An 18,452-nucleotide genomic window follows, 5' to 3' on the forward strand; every position below is an offset into this window, starting at 1 on the left:
GTACTGTACCAGCACAATTGAAATGAACAGAGACTGTCCGCCAACAGTGTTTTATAAAGTGCGTAATGTACCATCAATATATCACTGTATATCATTTCACATATTCTGGGGCTTCATTTAAAATGTCACTCTCTTACCTGAGTTTAATTATCTTCACCACAGCACAAATAGCCATGCAGTGCTTGTGAACAATGAAAGTTATAGGGATGGAGTCTCTCTTGGTCCTCTTACAGAGTATTCCTAAAAATGTCTGGGAAAACATCCAGATCAGCCACACTTGAGATCAGACTTTTGCAGCTGGAGCTGGAAAGAAATGTAATGGATGAGAAGCACTGATGTCCCTAAAATCCCAAAATTGTCTAAACATCTTAAGCTATTACCTGTGATGGCTAGGAGAATATGAGGCTTGCAATGTATCACATCTGTAGGGTACCAGGTGAAGGAAGTTTCTTCTAACTGTTAGATTCTGTTCCTTTAGTTGTTCTGATGCATTCATTCATTTAATCTTCTTCTTCTCCTCCTCCTCTTTCAGAAACATCACAGAGATGATGGCAACTGTCTCCTTGCAGATTGTTGCAATTATTGAGCCCCTTATCCAGCATGCAGACTGGTTCTTTCCCGGAGGTAAGTGGTGAATCCTTTGCTTTTGTTACTGATAGCTTCTGTATCAGGTGAACTTGAGAAAGCAGGCAAAGCAAGGCAGGTAGTGATAACCAAACCCCCGATCTGTTGCTCGAGGACCATTTATTTTCTTTCTGTTCCTCTGTTCCTCTCCTTTTTCTGTTCCAAATTGCTTGTGTGCCTCAGGTGGTAAGAAACACCACACCATCTGAGGCTATAAATTGTGGCCCTTCTTGGTAGCTGTCCTAAGCTCTGGAACTCCCTTAATAAAGAAGCTGGGATGGCCCCCCTCTTTGCTGTTCTTCCATTGGCAGGGAAAAGTTCCTTAATCTGACAGACTTGAGCACTGAAACTTTTACAGAGAGTGTTTTTAATGAAAGTGCTATACTGTTTTTTATTGTTTTACTTGTACAGGTTGAGCATTTGATAACTAGAATTCTTTAATCCAAAATGATCCACATGGGTGGCTGAGATAGTGACACTTTGGCTTTCTGATGGTTCAGTGTACACAAAAATATTTTCATGTGCAAAAATATTTTTAAATTGTGTATAACACTACCTCCAGGCTTTGTGTATAAGTTGCATAAATGAAAACATAAATGAATTTCATGGGTCTCATTTCCAAGAGATCTCATGATGTATGTATACATAAATGCCGGTATTCTAAAATAAAAAAAAGATCCAAAACACCACTGGTCCAAAACATTTTGGATAAGGGATACTCAACCTGTACTGTTTTTGATCATGTTAGCGTTACTCTTTGAATACATTTTGAATCCTGTTGATAGTTTAATTCCATGTCAATGTTGATCTTTTGTTTACTGTGTTGTATTTTAATCTGTTAGCTGCCTTGGGCCCCTGTTTTGGGAAAAAGGCGAGGTATAAATAAAGTTAATAATAACAGCAATACAATTTGTGATTCTGATCATCTTCTGCTATCAGTGATCCCATATGAGCCCCTTTCCATAGCCTTGGTTTCCCTGTTTATGGCTCTGGCCCATTTTTGCATGGCACTTTTGAGAATGTCCCATACGAGCCTTCAGGGTTACCATCTCTGCATTTCTAGCATGACAAGGAATGTCTCCCAAAACTGGAGTTTTGATAGATTGCATCTCTCTCTGCCTACTCCCCACAAAGCCTACCCCCACACCCTGGCACTCACGTGAGCAGTAATTTCCTAATTTGCTCTTTCCACATTAGACATAGAATTCAACTTGACCGGGAACTATGGCAGCCCTGTGCATGTGAACCACAATGCAAATTACAATTCTATGCCATCACCCGACATGGACCACGCTGACCGCAAGCATCCAGATCAGACCCGGCGACCCCTTAGTGTGGCCACGGACAACATGATGCTGGAATTCTACAAGAAGGATGGGTAGGGGGCAATTTTTGCTTTGCTGCCAGAGGCAGAGTAGAGAGTTGCTGGCGGGGGGTGGCCGACCATGAGATGCAAGCTGGGAAGGGTATCTGTTGGCCTTCAGTGCTTCTGCTTCAGGGATAAAATGCCTGTAATTTCTAAGAGAGCAGATGCTTGCTGCTGGGTTGCTAACATCCCACCCTGCTCTTGAGCTCATCCTCATTCCTGGGCACCTGACGTATGGCCTCTTTCAAAGGATGTTTATGGCTAGCCTCTGCCTTGTTTGCTTGCCTGTGCCTGGCCTCTGCTAACTGTATAGATTTATTGGAAAGGTTAGATTCCCTTTACGAGATGCAAAGGGTTGGTCTTGATTTGCCAAAAAAAAAAAAAAAAGGCCAGCAGATCCAAAAGTAGTTTGTAGGGACAGCCAGATATTTCCAACTCTGCTTATTCTCATTTTCTGAAATTGATTTTGGAGAGGACTATATCATATATTTTTCCATACTCTCTAACCATGCAGTAAGCATAGTAGAAAGGTGATCCCTCCATTGATAGACATCTGCAGTTTATAGAAACTCCCAAGCTTAGATTGCAGTCTTATGTATTTGATCATCCACATTCGTTTTCGTATCTGAAGCTGCTAGAGAACAAACATTTTGTGAGGAAATTCCCACAGTGGTCTCTTCTGGGATTGAGAACCCATCTCGATTTTTTTTTTTTTTTTGCCGATTGAAGTGATTCAGGGATGCAGTTCTGGGTAAAAGAATACTGTGTACATTTGTGTATCAGTCAATCTCATGTGTAAGTCAAAAGTATGGATTTTGATGTGATTTATGAATGCTGAAGATCATTTTGCAGAAAGAGGAAAGCAATAGTGCCACCTCAGAGGGTCCAGCCACCTATGGCTACTGCCATCACCATTTCCTTTCCCAAGGATTCAAAAAGACCAGGAGGAGTGCCACAGCATAGAGGGGTTATGTTGACCCATGGATGAGTTGGCACAGGCTTTTTGGGTTAATTTTTGACTAAAATGTATAGACATATATGGGTATATATAGTAAATCTGGCCATTTGTGATGCCTATGGGATTCTGTTAATACCAGCTCTTCAGGTTGTAACCATTCAGCCAAGGAAGGTTATTTCCTATAATATGTTCCCTGCTGTGGCAGAAATAGCCAGATGCAGACAGCCTCCTTCATTCTCTGTTGGCCTGGGTGACTGTAGTGATACTGCTGTTACTCTTTCTCAGATTTTTACTTCTGAAGAGTTATCTATTTGGAAAGAATTTACATAAGCAGCTCTTCATAGCTTGACCCAGTAAATGGAGAAACTCCCTGGCTTTTTTTTTTTGCATTAAGAACCTTGTGGGTTCTGTTGATATTATATACTAAAAGCATGACATGCATCTTATATATGTAAATATCTGTTCCATTTTTCTGAGGTGAGGGGTAGACATCTTACTCCCTTTGTTTATTTATCATGTACTTGTATAATTTGTGTTTGCTCCAATGATCTTAGATTGGCCTATATGATTGGCCTACATAAAAACTGGCATACTTAGTACTGTTTTAACTGTAAATATAGTGGACATAAAAATCTAAAATGATTTATTGAAGGTACTTCCTTGTGGGCCAGATTCTGATCAGTAATTATATCAGATATCTACTAGTTTTGTTTTTCTTAAAATAAGAATTAATTGATTAAGCACATATTTTTAAATGCCAGTGAAGGCATCTTTTTTCCCATTCTGAAGGTCAGGCTTTGGAAGGTTTTGTTTTTGTTGAGTGTTCACTAAGCTGTCATTTCTTGATACAATAAAATGTCATATTTATTTTTATGTCATGTTTTGCCATATTAAAAAGCTTTTTCCATGTTTTTATGATAAAACCAATTGGGAAGGTACACTTATAACCCAGGAACATAAATTGCGTTACATAGTGTAATTTAGCCAGTACAACCCAGATGGGTTGGAGGAAGTCATGGGAGAAAAGGGTGCCAATTCCATAGTAAAGACTCTTGCAATCAGCCCCAACCCCTGTGGCTGCATCACTTAAATCTGGGCTGAAGAACACACAATGTTCCATCAGTTGTAGCCTGCATAGCCAAAAGTGAGGGATCATGGGAGCTGTAGTCCAATAACATTGGGAGGGCCCTAATGTTATTAAAGCCTACAGCCTTGTGTTGAATTAAATAGACATGGCTTTCAGTTGTTATTTCAATTTTCTCAGTTAGTTTAGATGTTCTTGCATTTTGAAAGGCCTCCATCCTAGTCACTACCATCCTGCATTAAGGATTCACTTCCTTTCCTGTGACCTATTTCAGATTCTAAAAATGGCAAAGAGCAGTCTTTGGAGTTCACCATCCATATGCACTAATTTTGAAGAGCAAGGAACTCCTTTATGTGGTGGAGATGCAGGGGTGGTGGATGTAGCAAAAAAGTCTTTTCTAAAGAATACCCACTAAATGAAAAATCAACTAGTGCCACAGATAGTAATGACTGGAAACAGAAATGATGGCGGAAATAAAATACAGCATTTCAAGACTGCATATTCTCCCCACGCACTTATCCTTTTCTCTACCATCAGTATCTGAAATCCAGATGACATAGAGCGATATATAGCTCAGGGGGCTTGATGTTCTTCCTCTGAAACCTCTAGCCACTTTGTATCTGGAAAGTCTTCAGGAGGCTGGTTTCGAGCAATTGAATGTTGCATTAGTATGGTTTTCCTATTTTTTGTCTCTTTTGATATGATAGCATTGAGTCTAACTCTTTGAATGAATGAGAAATGTGAATATTTTCTTTGAGCTTTTGCATGATCCTTTGAGGTCATGTGTTGTTCATTCAACAAAGCTATATAACAAGTATGTTTTTTTCCCCTGAAGCTATACAAGGGAAGTCATATTAAGGGCATTTCCCATGAGCCATGAGTAATTATGCTGGCAGGTGGAGAAAAGTAAAATAAAATGATATAAGAGAATCTTGATGTAAAATTCATTTCATGAACTTTATAAGCCCACTCTTAGAATTCTCTGGATGTAGTGTTACTATATGAAGTTCAGTGATATTCTTTATTTAGGCATCAGAAATTAGTTCTAAAAACAGAAACACCCACTTAATTCCACAAGAAACACACAGAAAAGACTTCACATTCTGTTCTGCACACCTCCAACCTGCTTTATCTCTTCCCACCCATCCACTTTTTTTTCTTTTTCCCCTCCATAAGACACATTCTCACACAAAACAAAGAGCAAACTTTGATTGCCTCTTGAACCTTCTATTCCTGAACATCCATCTCTTGTACTTATTGATACACCTGTCTGCTACTGAATGGCCTTGACTCCCGTGCTATTCCCAGCCTGCAGCCATGGGTTTCTCAGCCTCTTCCCCAAAAGCAACCACGGTGATACAGAAAGGGAGGCATTTGGCCTTAGTTTGTGTTACACTAATGTCTGTGTGTTTCTGTCCATGCAGCCTTAGGAAAATCCAAAGGTACGGTATGCTCTGGGTAGCTCTTGGACCGTTCATGCTTTTAGTGACAAGACCCACTCAGGCCGTGCCAGCTGAAGACCTCTGTTGCCACAAGTAGTCCTGTGGCAAGGCAAAGTTCAAAATCATTTCCCTGTGTACAGTCAGATTGGAGCCTGTCTTTGGACTGCAATTTGAAGCAGGCTTTATGACAGGCAATGACTTTCCAAGATCTCAGAGGCTTTCCCGACCCTGCTTCCTGAGATCTGTGAACAGGGGATAAGGGCATTAAACCAGCAACATGATGCAGGCAGAACATGATCTCTATCACCAAACATTGGTCCTTCTTGTTTCCTAGAGGGTTTTCTACTTTTTTTTACTGTAGTTCATCTATGATGCAAAGGGCACTTTTTTTCATCATTGGAAGTTGTCCTGGCCACACAGATATTTCTATCTGTGCCAGACTTTAGGCTGCTACAGCTCCTTGGAAAGAACTTGCCAAACCAAGATTCTTTGTCAAACTTGCTGTTGCCCAGGAAGGTCTTAAGATCTTAGGGAGAATGGACAAAATGCAACCCTCCAGATCTAGGCAGGCCACCCCTCAACCCATTATCACTCAATTACCTAGGCTAGCAAATGTTGATAGGGATTGGAGGGCCAAAAACTGTGTATCCATAACCTCATCATCACAGTTTTTTTGCTTGTGACTCCAAAGTGACCACAGAATATCCAAGTACCTTTTTTGCTTGTGACTCCAAAGTGACCACAGAATATCCAAGTACTTTTGACCCAAGCAAACAAAACCCAGGTAGCAAAACTAGCAGTCTTTCTGTAGTGACCTAAAAGAATCTGAGTGCTTATTTGTGCTCATAGCCAAATGTTGTCCTTTCTCTAACTGTATAATTGGGTACGGGGCTCTGGAATAAAAAATACGAGGGAGCCTCATTGGGAGAACAAAGCCTTTGTGTATTTGTTAGGAATGTTGAAGGAGTCTGCACGAAGTTCCATCTTTTGGGATGCCAGAGCAAGTGACCTTCCGATCTCTGTTTAGATGAAATCTGTGTTTTAAGTTCTTGGTCCCCATTGTGTTCCCTGAACTCTACCTGCCACCCCAGGGCAAGTGTTTCTGTTCAAATCCATAGCAACATGGTTATACCTAGGTAGTTTTCTTCCTTTCATTTTCCTGAAATGTGAATACATGTGTGTGTATGTGTGTGTTAACACTCTGAATATTGCTTCGAAGTTGGTAAGGGCATATCTCTGTGTTCCCCCCAATAGCATGGGCGTCCGGGTGATGGACACCTCTTGGGTGGCTCGCAGGGGCACCACCGTAGTTCGTAAGGCATCCTCCACCCCTCCTGCCATGCAGCCCCCTGCTCCGCCTTCTGATCTTGCTGCTACTCCTCAGTCACCAATTCCTGAGCAATCTTTTGACATTTCAGCTACTCCCTCCCCTACTCCATCTAGCTTCGGTTTCCCACCAGGGGCTGAGAGAGCAAGGTAAGTGCTGGAGGCAACGCAGAGTGCTGCCACCATGTTCTGTAGTCCTGAAGTCTCTGTGAACGTGTCTGCCACTCCCCCACCTGCATGGGCCTTTAATCACGCTTCAGCTCTCTCTGTGTGTGGGTGTCTGTGTGTCTGTGTATGAGTGTATGGGAATTCAGGCACAAAATAATGGTATTTCCCATCAGTGTAAATGGAAGAAAAATTTCCAAAGAAAAGGGACTAAGTAGAAAAGGGATACTGATTTGTACTCAGCATCTGCTCTTGTTTTCGCCTTCCTTTTTATTGGCATAGACTAATCTACATCAAACATTGGTTTTGATCTGAGCTTTCAGTGCCTCAGTTTGGGGCATGTTCTCCTTATTTTTTGTTTTATCATTTTCAAAGTCAGAGGTTTGATTGTTCTCAGACCACTCTAAATTTAGCCAAGACTTCTTTGTACTTGGAATTCCCCACATTTCATTACAGGACAGCAAAGCAAACCAAAAGTGGAGAAAAGGTTGCTTCAACATTCATGTTTTATTTCTGCTTTTCCAAACTTTCTAATGCAACCTTATTTTGTGCGCCTGATTCATTTATAGAACCAGCTTTGCATTAATGATTTGCTATAATTGTTTGTGCAAAGAAATAGAGTTGTCCATCAAACATTATGCCTACATTTGTGGTCTGTGCTTCTGCTATTAATGTGCTTCAAAGCAAGTGTGGAGTTAGCTTTTAATGTACTGCATGTCGACATACTCATTAAATCTGGGGTAGGACGGGGCAGGGTAATGATACAGGGACAAGCCTTCTCAGGAAAAAAAAATACACAAAGACATCCTCTTTCACACTTGCTGTTGCATGTATTATCTTTAAGCTGAAGGAAATAGGAGCAAAATGTGCATAGATCTCTTTGATTTCTAAATCATGTTTCTCTTTTTATTGTGGGATGAACAGAGACCTGGATCCTGGGTTCTGCCTTTAGTGCTTTCCTAACCTCCTTGCTCCGTTCATAGCCAACATTTATCTTTCCCTGTAGATTATTTTGTTTGCAGTGCACTCTTTTAGGTTGTCCAGTTGCTTTCAGTTTGCAATTGAAGTATTACCCATATTTTTCTTTTTGGTAGATTGTCAACATTTTGACCCTCTGCTGGTATTTTTAGTTTAATTTTGGCACTGATGCCATTAAATTCCCATTTCCACACACTATGCACACATGTTACATGCAGATAGTATTGATAATCAATCACAGAGTCATTGTCAACTGGTTGTGAGAGATGACTTCCAGAAAGTCCCTTTCACACTGCATAGCAGTTGATGGAATTAACTCCCACCAAAGTAAATTCAGTAAACCAATTGCAGTAACTTCCATGGGCAGGAAGAGACAAACATTACAAAGTTGCAAACATCTTTCCAGCTGACATTAAAAACTTAACTAGAACAAGACTTGCAGCTTTACCTCCTGCAGTGGCAGCTCCAACAACCAAGAAGAATCCCTATGTATCAGTCGGGCAACCATAGCCCTTCAAATACAACTCCAATTATCCCTCACCATTTGGGTAGCGGCTGGGCTAAAGGGAGATGCCATTTTAAAAAATCTGAAAGGCCCTACATTCCCCAGTTCTGTTTTAAATGATGCAGACAAGAAACTGTGTATAAAAAGAATGTATGTATATTCTTCGATTGAGCAAAACATGCTACCTGTTGGCTGCAGATTGCAACTTCAAGGCAGTTAGCGGGTAAAGATGGCAGAGGGCTGAATATAGCTCTGTTCAAACAAGAATTTTGGTAGCCGCATCTAGAAAGCACTGTTGTTAATTCATGATGGCCAGGAAAAGAATGGGAAACAGAAAGGGAGTAAAATCCAGCCCTTGAGAAAAGGACATGCAACATCATTAGAACTCATTCCATACTTTCTTTCTTCTCTGGGGCTCAAGTATTATTTGCCTGAAAGTTTGGAAGGAGTCTAAAAGCAACTGCAGATGTGGCCCCTACTTGGCCTTTCATTTCAGCTCAGCTTCCTGCTATTTTGCCTCTCCATCTTACCTTTCCTTTCCTTTGATCAGTAGATCTCAGTCCAGTGTTCTGCTTACAGCACCTAAATTCCCATATATTAAGGCAGCATATGTATGTCTTGAAATCTGCTTCCCTATTTTGTGATGAATTCCTTTATCTCAAAGCGATGGCATGGATTAAAACAAAGACCATCGGGTTCCAAGGACACCAAAACTGGAGTCAGATACATGTTGCGTTACATCTTATAATGAACCCTCAACTGGACTCAACTTTGATGTCCTTCTCAATTGACCAAATATGGAGAAAATACGGTTTATACATAGCTTTCTCTGTCTGGTATATAATTGACAAGTTTTCCTTGATTAATGCTCCTCTCCACATTAGGTTTAAAGACTCTTTTACAACAGTTTCAGTCTATATTCAGATCTCCTTATATTCACGTGTTACTTTCTAGAGAGCATGGGGTTGGCAACTGCATAGAGACCATGTCAAATCCCTCCCACCATGGCCTGCAGTCTAGATAAACGAAACCCAAATGTCCTTGTTTTCCTTTATAGTACCTTCTCAAAATGATGACAGGAGTGATGTTGTGTCTCCTATTGCCATTTTGAAAAGGACTGTTGAGAAAAACAGATATTTGGGATAGTACAAGATGTTTTGTGAAGCTGCAGGGGTGGTGGTTTTGCATCATTTCATGTACTTGGAAACTTTCTGAGTGCTTTGGGGGCATAGACTGCTGAGGAATTTTTAAGGGGCTATAGGACACTGCTGGATGGCATTAAGATGCCAAAACTAGGGGGCAGTTGCTTCACCTGTGTAATTTCTTCTGACATTGGAAAAAATAACAATTTGTAATTGCTTGCTTTAGTGAAATAAACTATAAAAGTGATTTGTTATGGGGGACTAAGTATTCTTTCTCTCTCTTCCCTCCCTTCTGCCCCTTTCTCTTTGAATAACATGCAAAGTTTAATATAGGATGAGAGTGCAAGGCAGAGCTAGTATAGTATAAAAGCTAATACATTAATATTAGGAAAGTCCTGTTTTGCACTGAAATTGTAGTATAGAGATATATAAATCCTTATAAACCCTGCTTTATAACCAAATCATGTAGGAAGTGGCTTAGAATGCTTTCCAGCTTTCTGTGAACAAATGTCTAGAAGTAGGCACAGCCTCAAGGCAACCATGCTTGAATTCCAGTACATGCTGGAAATGTCCAATGGCTGGCTGAGGAGAAAGAGAACAGAAACCCAGCCTGGTGTCTGGGGAAACCCGCTCCCCAAACCCTAGGTACGTTACACTTTGCAAGAGCCTTTTTCCTAGACATTTTTGGTGATTGTTCTCCTCCTTTCCCCTTATCCCTCTGCTTTTGGGCTGTTTTCAAAGCTCCTGTTAAGTTTCTCCCTGTACAAACATTCTCTGCTCTCTTTTTTCTGTTTGTTTTGTTGTTTTGGACATTTGCAGCACGGATGGTGTGTCGTCTAGTTGGTCGGATTCCTGTTACATCTACCCATCCCCTGAGGACGACAAGCCTCCCCCATACCCCTGCTACTCATCCTTCTACCCTTACCAACCCAAGACTAGCCTATGCACTCGGCCCGAGCTGCCCTTGCCGCTGTACCGGTGGTCAGGGTACAGCCAAACCCTGCCTCCCCATTCTTCTTCCTCCCCTTCCCCTCAGCAGCTTGATATTAACTCTAACCCTAAACCATGTTTCCTGCATCTCCCTAAACAAAGCTCCCTCACAGAGTTGCATGGTCCTGAGACTAACCTCTCCTCTGTTTACATTAAAACACCCCTCACCTTATCCAAACCTGATCCTCCTGGCACTCCTTATGGTTCCCATATGTCAGTCTCTTCCCCCTGGGTCAGCTGCACCTGTGCCAGAGACAGAGGAGCCGGGCTCACTAGGTAAATAATTGCTTATTCAAAAGTGCCAGGGTATTGTGCGTGGTGGAAGAGTGATCTGTATAAACCACCACTCCTCACATCCTTTCTTTGAGCAGAGCCTAAATCTTTTTCCCTCCTTCTCTGCCCCAGAGAATTGCAGACTATTACAATATTTCAGTTATGGACTACTGTTCTAACCTATTAGGTTCTTTGTCTCAAGGATATTAGTCCTTACAATATTCAGTGTCCAAATTACCCCTTTTAGTTGCTTGGTCTAGATACAGCTAGCTATTATAACATTTCCCTCACCACAGATCATGTATGCCCAGATTACTCTTCCAAAACTCAACCAAGCTAAATCATTGCTTCCTATCCTGCCTTGTTTCTCTGGACCTTAAGAATAGACCGGTCATTTCTGCCAGATGATCCTCTAGTGGTAATGTCTAAGTTAAACATAGAAGCTAGTACCTAAGCAGTGGTGCAGTAGAGCCAGAGCTGCCTTGATCAGAGCCCCAGCACTGAATAGCAGGGAATATGACATTGTCTGCTTTGCCTCATTCTACTCCCCAGTGTAAGGCAGGCTCTGCAAAAATTGAAAAAAATTCTTTTTATCAGCAACAATGAGTTTTCATGATCTATTGTCATCCAGAGTATTTTGAGGTGGCTTGTGCTTGATCTGGAAAAATATATTAGCTTTACATAATAATGTTCCAGGTTGAGTTTAAAAACTGCTGGAACATTTTGAAAAAAAAATAGACAAACACAACCACCTGCATTTTGTGGGATGGCGGTGATGTAGAGACACTTATAATGCTGATTTGAGCTTCAAGATTTGCCACTACACCACTGGACCTGAGAAACCAGCATGACTAATAGACTTGATGACTCTCCCAAGTTCAGCACAGCATTTTTTGATCTATAAGTGATTCCTTCTTCCCTGCCCATACACACATTTACATACATGTACAGACACATTATCAAGGTCAGATTATGCAAAATAGCTTTCCTCCATGTTTGCTATGTCTCATTGCTGTGTCTAGACTGCTTGAGAAGGCAGCAGTGCCATTCATGCTCTGTGGTCATGCCCAGTCTTTCAAGGCAGAAGTGAATGTTCGTTTGGTATTTCAAGCATGTGATCGGGAGCAGAGCATTGAGAAGCAATGCGCTTTGCAAGCACCTTTGGCTTTTCATAGAGGGAGTTGGGGGCCTGCACCATGTGGACTCTGCTAACAGATGAAAGGGATGGTAGTGCCGGGCTCAGGATTCGGAGAAGGTGCCCTCCAATGCAGTGAGGCTTATGACTGTTCCTTTTTGTTCACTTTTCATTTCTTTCTAGTGCATTAAAAACTAAGGAACTTTCTCCTGTGTCTGGGCCGAAAGGCAGCCCAACTTGTGGTCCTGTGATACCATGTGGAGTGGCCATACAGCAGTCACTTGGGCCCACGCAGCAGCTGTCCACAGAGCAGAGTCCGCACACTCTGCGGAAAGGTAGGCTTAACTTTGGAACAGGAGGATAACATGAGTACATCCGAAAGGACTTAGATCAGTGGTTCTCAACCTGTGGATCTCCAGGTGTTTTGGCCTACAACTCCCAGAAATCTCAGCCAGTTTACCAGCTGTTAGGATTTCTGGAAATTGAAGGCCAAAACATCTGGGGACCCACAGGTTGAGAACCACTGACTTAGATGAACAAAATAATAGCCCTCCCTCCCTTCCTCCCTTTTTGCACAATAAAGCTACATTCATAAATAATCTTCCTTTGTTTGAAGTTACTTTCTTGGTGAGTGTTTTTCTTAGGGCCTCTTTCTGGTGTCTTCATATTCCTGTCATAGACACGATAACACAAGAGTCAAAATTGTAAGTTAGTTGAGAAATGCTGTTGCCAGAACAACCAGATGTGGTCCATTAGAAAACATGTTGGATCCAAGAGGGGCAGGCATGCTCTGAAACTCAGACCACATAGTGCATAATTTCAAGCTGCTCTGGAAGACTGCACTGTGCTGTTGCGACTGCCACCAAATGATGGCATCATCATTGAGATCCTGCTCAGTGCTTCAGGCATCTCAGGTGTACATCTAACTTTAGGAAATGTAGTCTGGCACTTCTCTGAGCCTGTGTGCTCACTGCAGAGCACGGAGTGGTTGTGCAGGGTGGTATCAGAGACTTACAAGTAAATTAGGAAAAGAATATGTCTCTCAACATAGTATAGGTCCACATGTAAATATCTATACCATACAAAGGTGGTGTTGAATTGAGACCACAATATGTTTCCAAACAGTGAACTCCTAGCTCTAGCAAGCAAAATGCATTGGCCTTCCTATGAAAGAAAGACACAACTTTACAAAATATGCAACAGTGATATGAATGTGGAGTGCTGTAGTTATTACCCCATTAGGTATATTAATATTTCATAATTTATAGTTAATCATCAAATCTGCAGAAGAGAGATGAATTCTGCTGAATCAGAAGTAGACAACTTGGAATATTGTTTTTGTTGTCATTTTAAATTGTGATGGGTGTTAACAGAATATTGTATGCCATTAAAAAGGAAATAATGAGACTTAATTGACAAACTAACAAAAAGCATAAAATACTTTTCTTGTGTATGTGATCCGATTTCCAGCATTCCCTAATCAATGCATTTAAGCCTGTAAGACTACTGTTTTGGGGCATTTAGTGACTGGAAATGAAAAAAAAAATAGAAGAATAGGTCAAGCCAACACATGAACCTCTGTCAATACAGGGCTGAGGCAAGCCTTTTTTGTCATACTCAGATAAAAAGTCAGTCCAATAATGAATAGTGCATGGCTGTAACTCTCCTTCCTTCTTTCTTTTTCTTTCTTTCTCCTCTCTTTTCTTGTCTTATACAGTTTCAAAGAAGCTGGCCCCAATTCCTGCCAAGGTTCCTTATGGCCAGTCAAGTGGTATGTCTGATCAGTCCACAGGGCAGCCATCCCCTGCCAGCCTCTCTCCCACCCCACCAAGCACCCCATCACCCTATGGACTGAGTTACCCACAAGGCTACTCCCTGGGCTCAGGCCCACTCTCCCCAGCTGCTGCTCCTTCCCTGTCTTCTCCTTCTTCTCTGACAAGCACTTTAACCAAATCTCGGCCCACCCCCAAGCCACGACAGAGGCCCACGCTGCCACCTCCACAGCCTCCCACATCAAACGCATCTGGCTCTAGTCCACAGTCCACGGAGCACACCATACTAGACGGCATGTCCCCTGGGGAGAGCATGTCCACAGGTAACAATGCCACAGTGGAAGGGTAAAGTTGTGTGGGAGGTGGCTGGGGGCAGAAACAGCTTCTGACATAGTTTTAGCCCTCATACTTGATTGCTCAACGTACAGTTTGTTGGTGAGGACTACAAAAGATGGGAATGCCAATAAAAAGCCGGTCTTCATAAGCCACAGTAACCTAATCAAGACAGAGAAGGTACAGAGTCTTGATCGTACCATCCTAATTTTTTCTCTTGTTGCTTTTCCACATACAACTTAACCATGCTTTGTGCCTGAGGCTTGGACAACATTTGTCAAGTAGAAAGAGGCTGTCCAGAAGCAAATTGTGCCTATAGAATTAATTAACAGAAGAACGATACCTTTGTGACTTTCCTGGGGCAAGGGTCAGAGCAGCAACTTTTAGGTTCCATACCATTCTGGGTATGATATAATACAATCCAGTGAACTGAAATGCTGCTAGCTGTTTTTTTAAAAAAAAATCATGTGGGAAATAGTTTAAAAATGAAAGCTGAGGAGGTTTTAAACTGGGAATTTATCTGAGGCCTCTCCAGTCCAAAGGGACATTACCTAAGTGTCACTAATCCCTCAGATGAGAATGTATCCCTGAAAGCTTCAGCAAGTCCCTCCACCTGGAAAGGATGTGTTGGCTTCAAGTGTGCTGGTCCGTCTTTCACCATGAAGATGACAGTAGTGCTAATCTGATGGGCACATAGTATAGCTCATCAGGTAAAGAGAGTGTAGCTTTGGCTTGGGGGTTGACCAGCCATATCAAAAGAAAAGTGTTATGGATTCTTTCCTTCGTTTTCTCACACACAACTCCCACAGGGATCTGAATGTACCATTTTTCATGCCACAGTGCACAACCAGTACGATAAGCAATAGACTCAGCTGTTACCTACAACAAGACTTTTCAAACTGGCTGGGTAACATATGGCCATTAGGACATTCTTAGGATTTCAATATTACTTTTTAGCTGACAGTGCCTTTTCTCCCTTATATCAGGAAAAGTGGCAAAAGAGAAGCATAATCACTCTTAGAAACCACAACATCTAGAAAGGCCTCCTGTTCTTTCTAGATGCTAAGAGAAACAACAAAATTGTCAGTTGTCTAATTACACCTGCCTGTCTTTCTATAGGACTGTTTCCCCTGAGTTTCCATGTCCTGAAAACTGCAGCTTCTGGGGTTCTGTGGCCAGTCTTTTTACACGTGTCCTAAGACATAAGAACCCAAAGAAAGAGGTCAAGCCATGGGTAATACGTAACTCATCTCCGCATCCCTTTGGCCTCCAGGAGGGTAGTCTGCTTTTAATAAATGCATCCCTGATATGCTAAAGACTTGATGAATCTCATTGACTTCCAGAACACAGGGGATTTGGGGGGGGGGGGGGGAGTTAACTGTGTATCACATTTTGGAAATGCGAGCTGGTGGTATCTTCCAGCCTGCCTGTATAATCTGGAGGATTTTAGTTTCCGTTGCATCTATTCCTCATGAACAGTTAGAAAACCTTGTGTCACCTGCACCAGGTTAGACAGAGCAGTATCCTGCTCTGGCAGGTATTTCTGTTGTGTACAACATTTGTCTTGTTGCTGCTGTTTTCTCTTCTGTTCCTTTCTTCCCAATTCTATTATTGTGTCCTTGCAGCTGTTTGAGGCACGTGCTGCAATATTGGATAGGTGTGAGGGGAATGCTCAGGGTAAGATGGAGTCGCCAACTTTTTCCCTAAACCTTTGCCCCCTCTGCTGCTGCCACCACTACCACCACACCACCCCCTTGGTCCTAGTCTGTCCCCCACCATCGTGCTGGCCTTGCATGGGGCACGCTGACCAAGAACTGCATGGCTCCTCCAGCCTGGGCCCCATCCCAAAGTTACTGATAATGATGTTATTAGTAAACTTGGGAATGTGCTTCTCAGAATCACTGGCCTTCATGCCTGGGAAACATTTTTATATGCAGGCCACAGTAGCCATCCAACTAATTATTTTCCAAGCCACAGGGTTCACCTCGTCTTAACCTTGCTATTCCCTTCTACCAATGTTGACTTTCTTTCTGTCCCTTTTTCACCCTCTCTTCCTGGACTCACAACCACCACCACCACCATTCCATGTATTCTTCATGAAGGGATGTCATGATATTGCCATTAATGGACATTAATGACACTCACTGTTGTGGATGAGACCATAACTTCCATATTGGATGAAGTACAAGTGCAGGGGTGGCTCAATAATGATATCTATGCCACCACGCATAGGATGTGGGACTGGTTATATCTTTAGCCATTAAGGAAGAGGAACTACTTTTTTTACAGTTGAGACTAAAGCCTCTTTTTCCAGCATAAACAAGTTTACCTTTCTATGTCAGAGGGAGTTGTCATAAGTCATCTTATGTATAAGATCAGACATGTTTTATTTATGTGATATCTTGCACCACTCACTGGTTTTTCCTAGCCTGTAAAAGTTCCCTGTCTTGCAGGTAGCTGGGCACAAACTATTCCAGGTCAAAGATGGACTTAAGAGATGGAAAGAAACATGAATGAGGTTAGAGGCTCCTGCCTCCTGACCAAAATAGTGAGTTCATTGGAGATTACAGGACAGAGCATGTATAAAATGGCATCTCACAACTTTGTCAAGGCACTACTTAAATAGAGCAGGTTTTCTTTTGTCTCAGTGTTATTGGTAGCTATTTTAATACTATTGTAAGTTAGAATACAAGGGAGAGCAGGGCAAGTTATCTTATTTTGCACTTCTAGAGAGGCAACCAAGTATAATGCCCCAATACTCCCACCCCAAAAGCCCTTTTAGATTTCCTGCATGTGGGACATTCATCATGGATTGCAGGCATCAAACCCAGAAGAGCAAAGAAAATCATCCAGTCAAAACTTTTGATGATTTCTTCCATGGGAAATGTGAAATATTTTATCTGCCCAAGTGAAACAGATAAATTCATGCATCTGCAGTCATATGTATGTACACAAACATGCACAGCAATCAGCTAATCGCTGGGAAAAAGGGGCTCTATGTGAGGGGAGATACTACAGCTAAGCAGGCAATTCTTACCAAAGGCAGATCCTTCTTAAAACTAGTGGTTGTCAGCCTTAGGTCCACTGCATTTGGGACTTTAGTTCCCAGGAACTTTAATTAGCATGACAAATTGTAAAGGATTCTGGGAACTGAATTCCAAAATGTCTGGGAAGCTCAAGTAAAGAATGCTCACAGATTTCCTCATTCTCAATAACAAAAGGCATCTCAACACAACAAGACACCATATCAAGGACATGGTCAAGCACTGCAAAATCTTCTGCATATCTGTATGCTTATGTGAAAAAATTGATTTGCACTAACTCCCCCTCCCCCAATAACTGTTTATTTTTGAACATGACACGGTATTCTGTTTTGTGTAAAGTGTTGCATATTGCATGAAAACCAAGTTCTTTACACAATTGAATTTTAAACAAAAGAGTACCAAAGTCCAAAAAAGAAAAAAGCATAACAGTTCTCATATCTTGCCCACCAACAGGGAAAAAGTGAAATTATTTGTTCCCAAGAAAAGAAAAGAAACATACTTACCAGTACATCGCTAAGCCAAAGGATGAGAACTATTGTGCTACACCTATGAACACTTCCCCTGGTTTGCTTTATTATTTTTAGGGCATTTTCTAGCAAATTTGTCTTCCGGATCATCCAGCCATATGGATGTTTGCAAAGGGCCTTACTATAACCAAGGCCTTAAAAAGAACTGAGAAGATATCAGTTCTGTTAAACTGAGTAGTCAAAACGTAGAAAAGTCTTCTCTTTGGGTCTAGAATATCATGTCTACTATGACTTTCAGGAAGTTAAAGTCAATAAGACTTTAAAGTCAATTATAGCTATTTTACGTGTCATACAAGTCTTGTGGGGTTTCTGGAATAGATTGTGGTTGTTATACATAGGCTGCTGCTTGTACAGATTTATTTTATCTACATCAGCTTTTCCTATCGTTTAAGAGTACTGGTGCTCCTGACCACTAGCAGTCAGTGTCCAAAACATCTGGAGGGCAACAAGTTGGTGAAAGCTAGCCTTACGGCAAAGAAAATTCAGACTTTCCCAATCCTATACATTCAGTTTTCCATATGAAGGTTTATTTTCAATTTTGAAGATTCTCCAAGAGTCAGTATGCATGATTCGAAAAAAAGTGCTTCTAGCGTGTGCTCATGAAAGACATGCTATCAAAAGCTTAACATTTGAAAAGAGGCTGTGTACGTTTTGCCTACTGGTCATATGTTTATCCATATCCAGAGTTAAAAAAGAACTTGTTTCTTATTCAGAGCTTGCTTTGGTATTTTGACAAGAACAATTCAGAGTTATGTATGTGTTAGTAGTAGTAGTAGTAGTAGTAGTAG

At 41.5% G+C, this 18,452-nt stretch overlaps 1 protein-coding gene across 22 annotated transcripts in view; it reads left to right on the plus strand.

Annotated features, from left to right (window-relative positions):
- Positions 1-18,452, plus strand: part of arhgap44 (Rho GTPase activating protein 44) — a 136,883-nt gene that overhangs the window by 115,275 nt on the left and 3,156 nt on the right. For 3 of the 22 annotated variants that reach the window (XR_010002923.1, XM_008104291.3, XM_062970690.1), the window contains exons 15-21: positions 533-624; positions 1,822-2,002; positions 5,457-5,474; positions 6,729-6,950; positions 10,410-10,856; positions 12,172-12,323; positions 13,706-14,083. Coding sequence is in view for 13 of the 22 variants with exons in the window: in XM_008104291.3 (XP_008102498.2) it covers positions 533-624; positions 1,822-2,002; positions 5,457-5,474; positions 6,729-6,950; positions 10,410-10,856; positions 12,172-12,323; positions 13,706-14,083 (1,490 nt within the window). In the remaining 9 variants the exon portion in view is untranslated. Of the gene's footprint in view, positions 1-532; positions 625-1,821; positions 2,003-5,456; positions 5,475-6,728; positions 6,951-9,913; positions 10,387-10,409; positions 10,857-12,171; positions 12,324-13,705; positions 14,084-15,212; positions 15,412-15,718; positions 15,771-16,546; positions 16,642-18,452 lie in introns of those variants that run through there. The other 19 variants (XR_010002928.1, XR_010002929.1, XR_010002925.1 and 16 more) reach the window with 14 other exon arrangements.

This window comes from Anolis carolinensis, chromosome 2 (genome assembly GCF_035594765.1).
Source record: "Anolis carolinensis isolate JA03-04 chromosome 2, rAnoCar3.1.pri, whole genome shotgun sequence".
Lineage (NCBI taxonomy): Eukaryota > Metazoa > Chordata > Lepidosauria > Squamata > Dactyloidae > Anolis > Anolis carolinensis.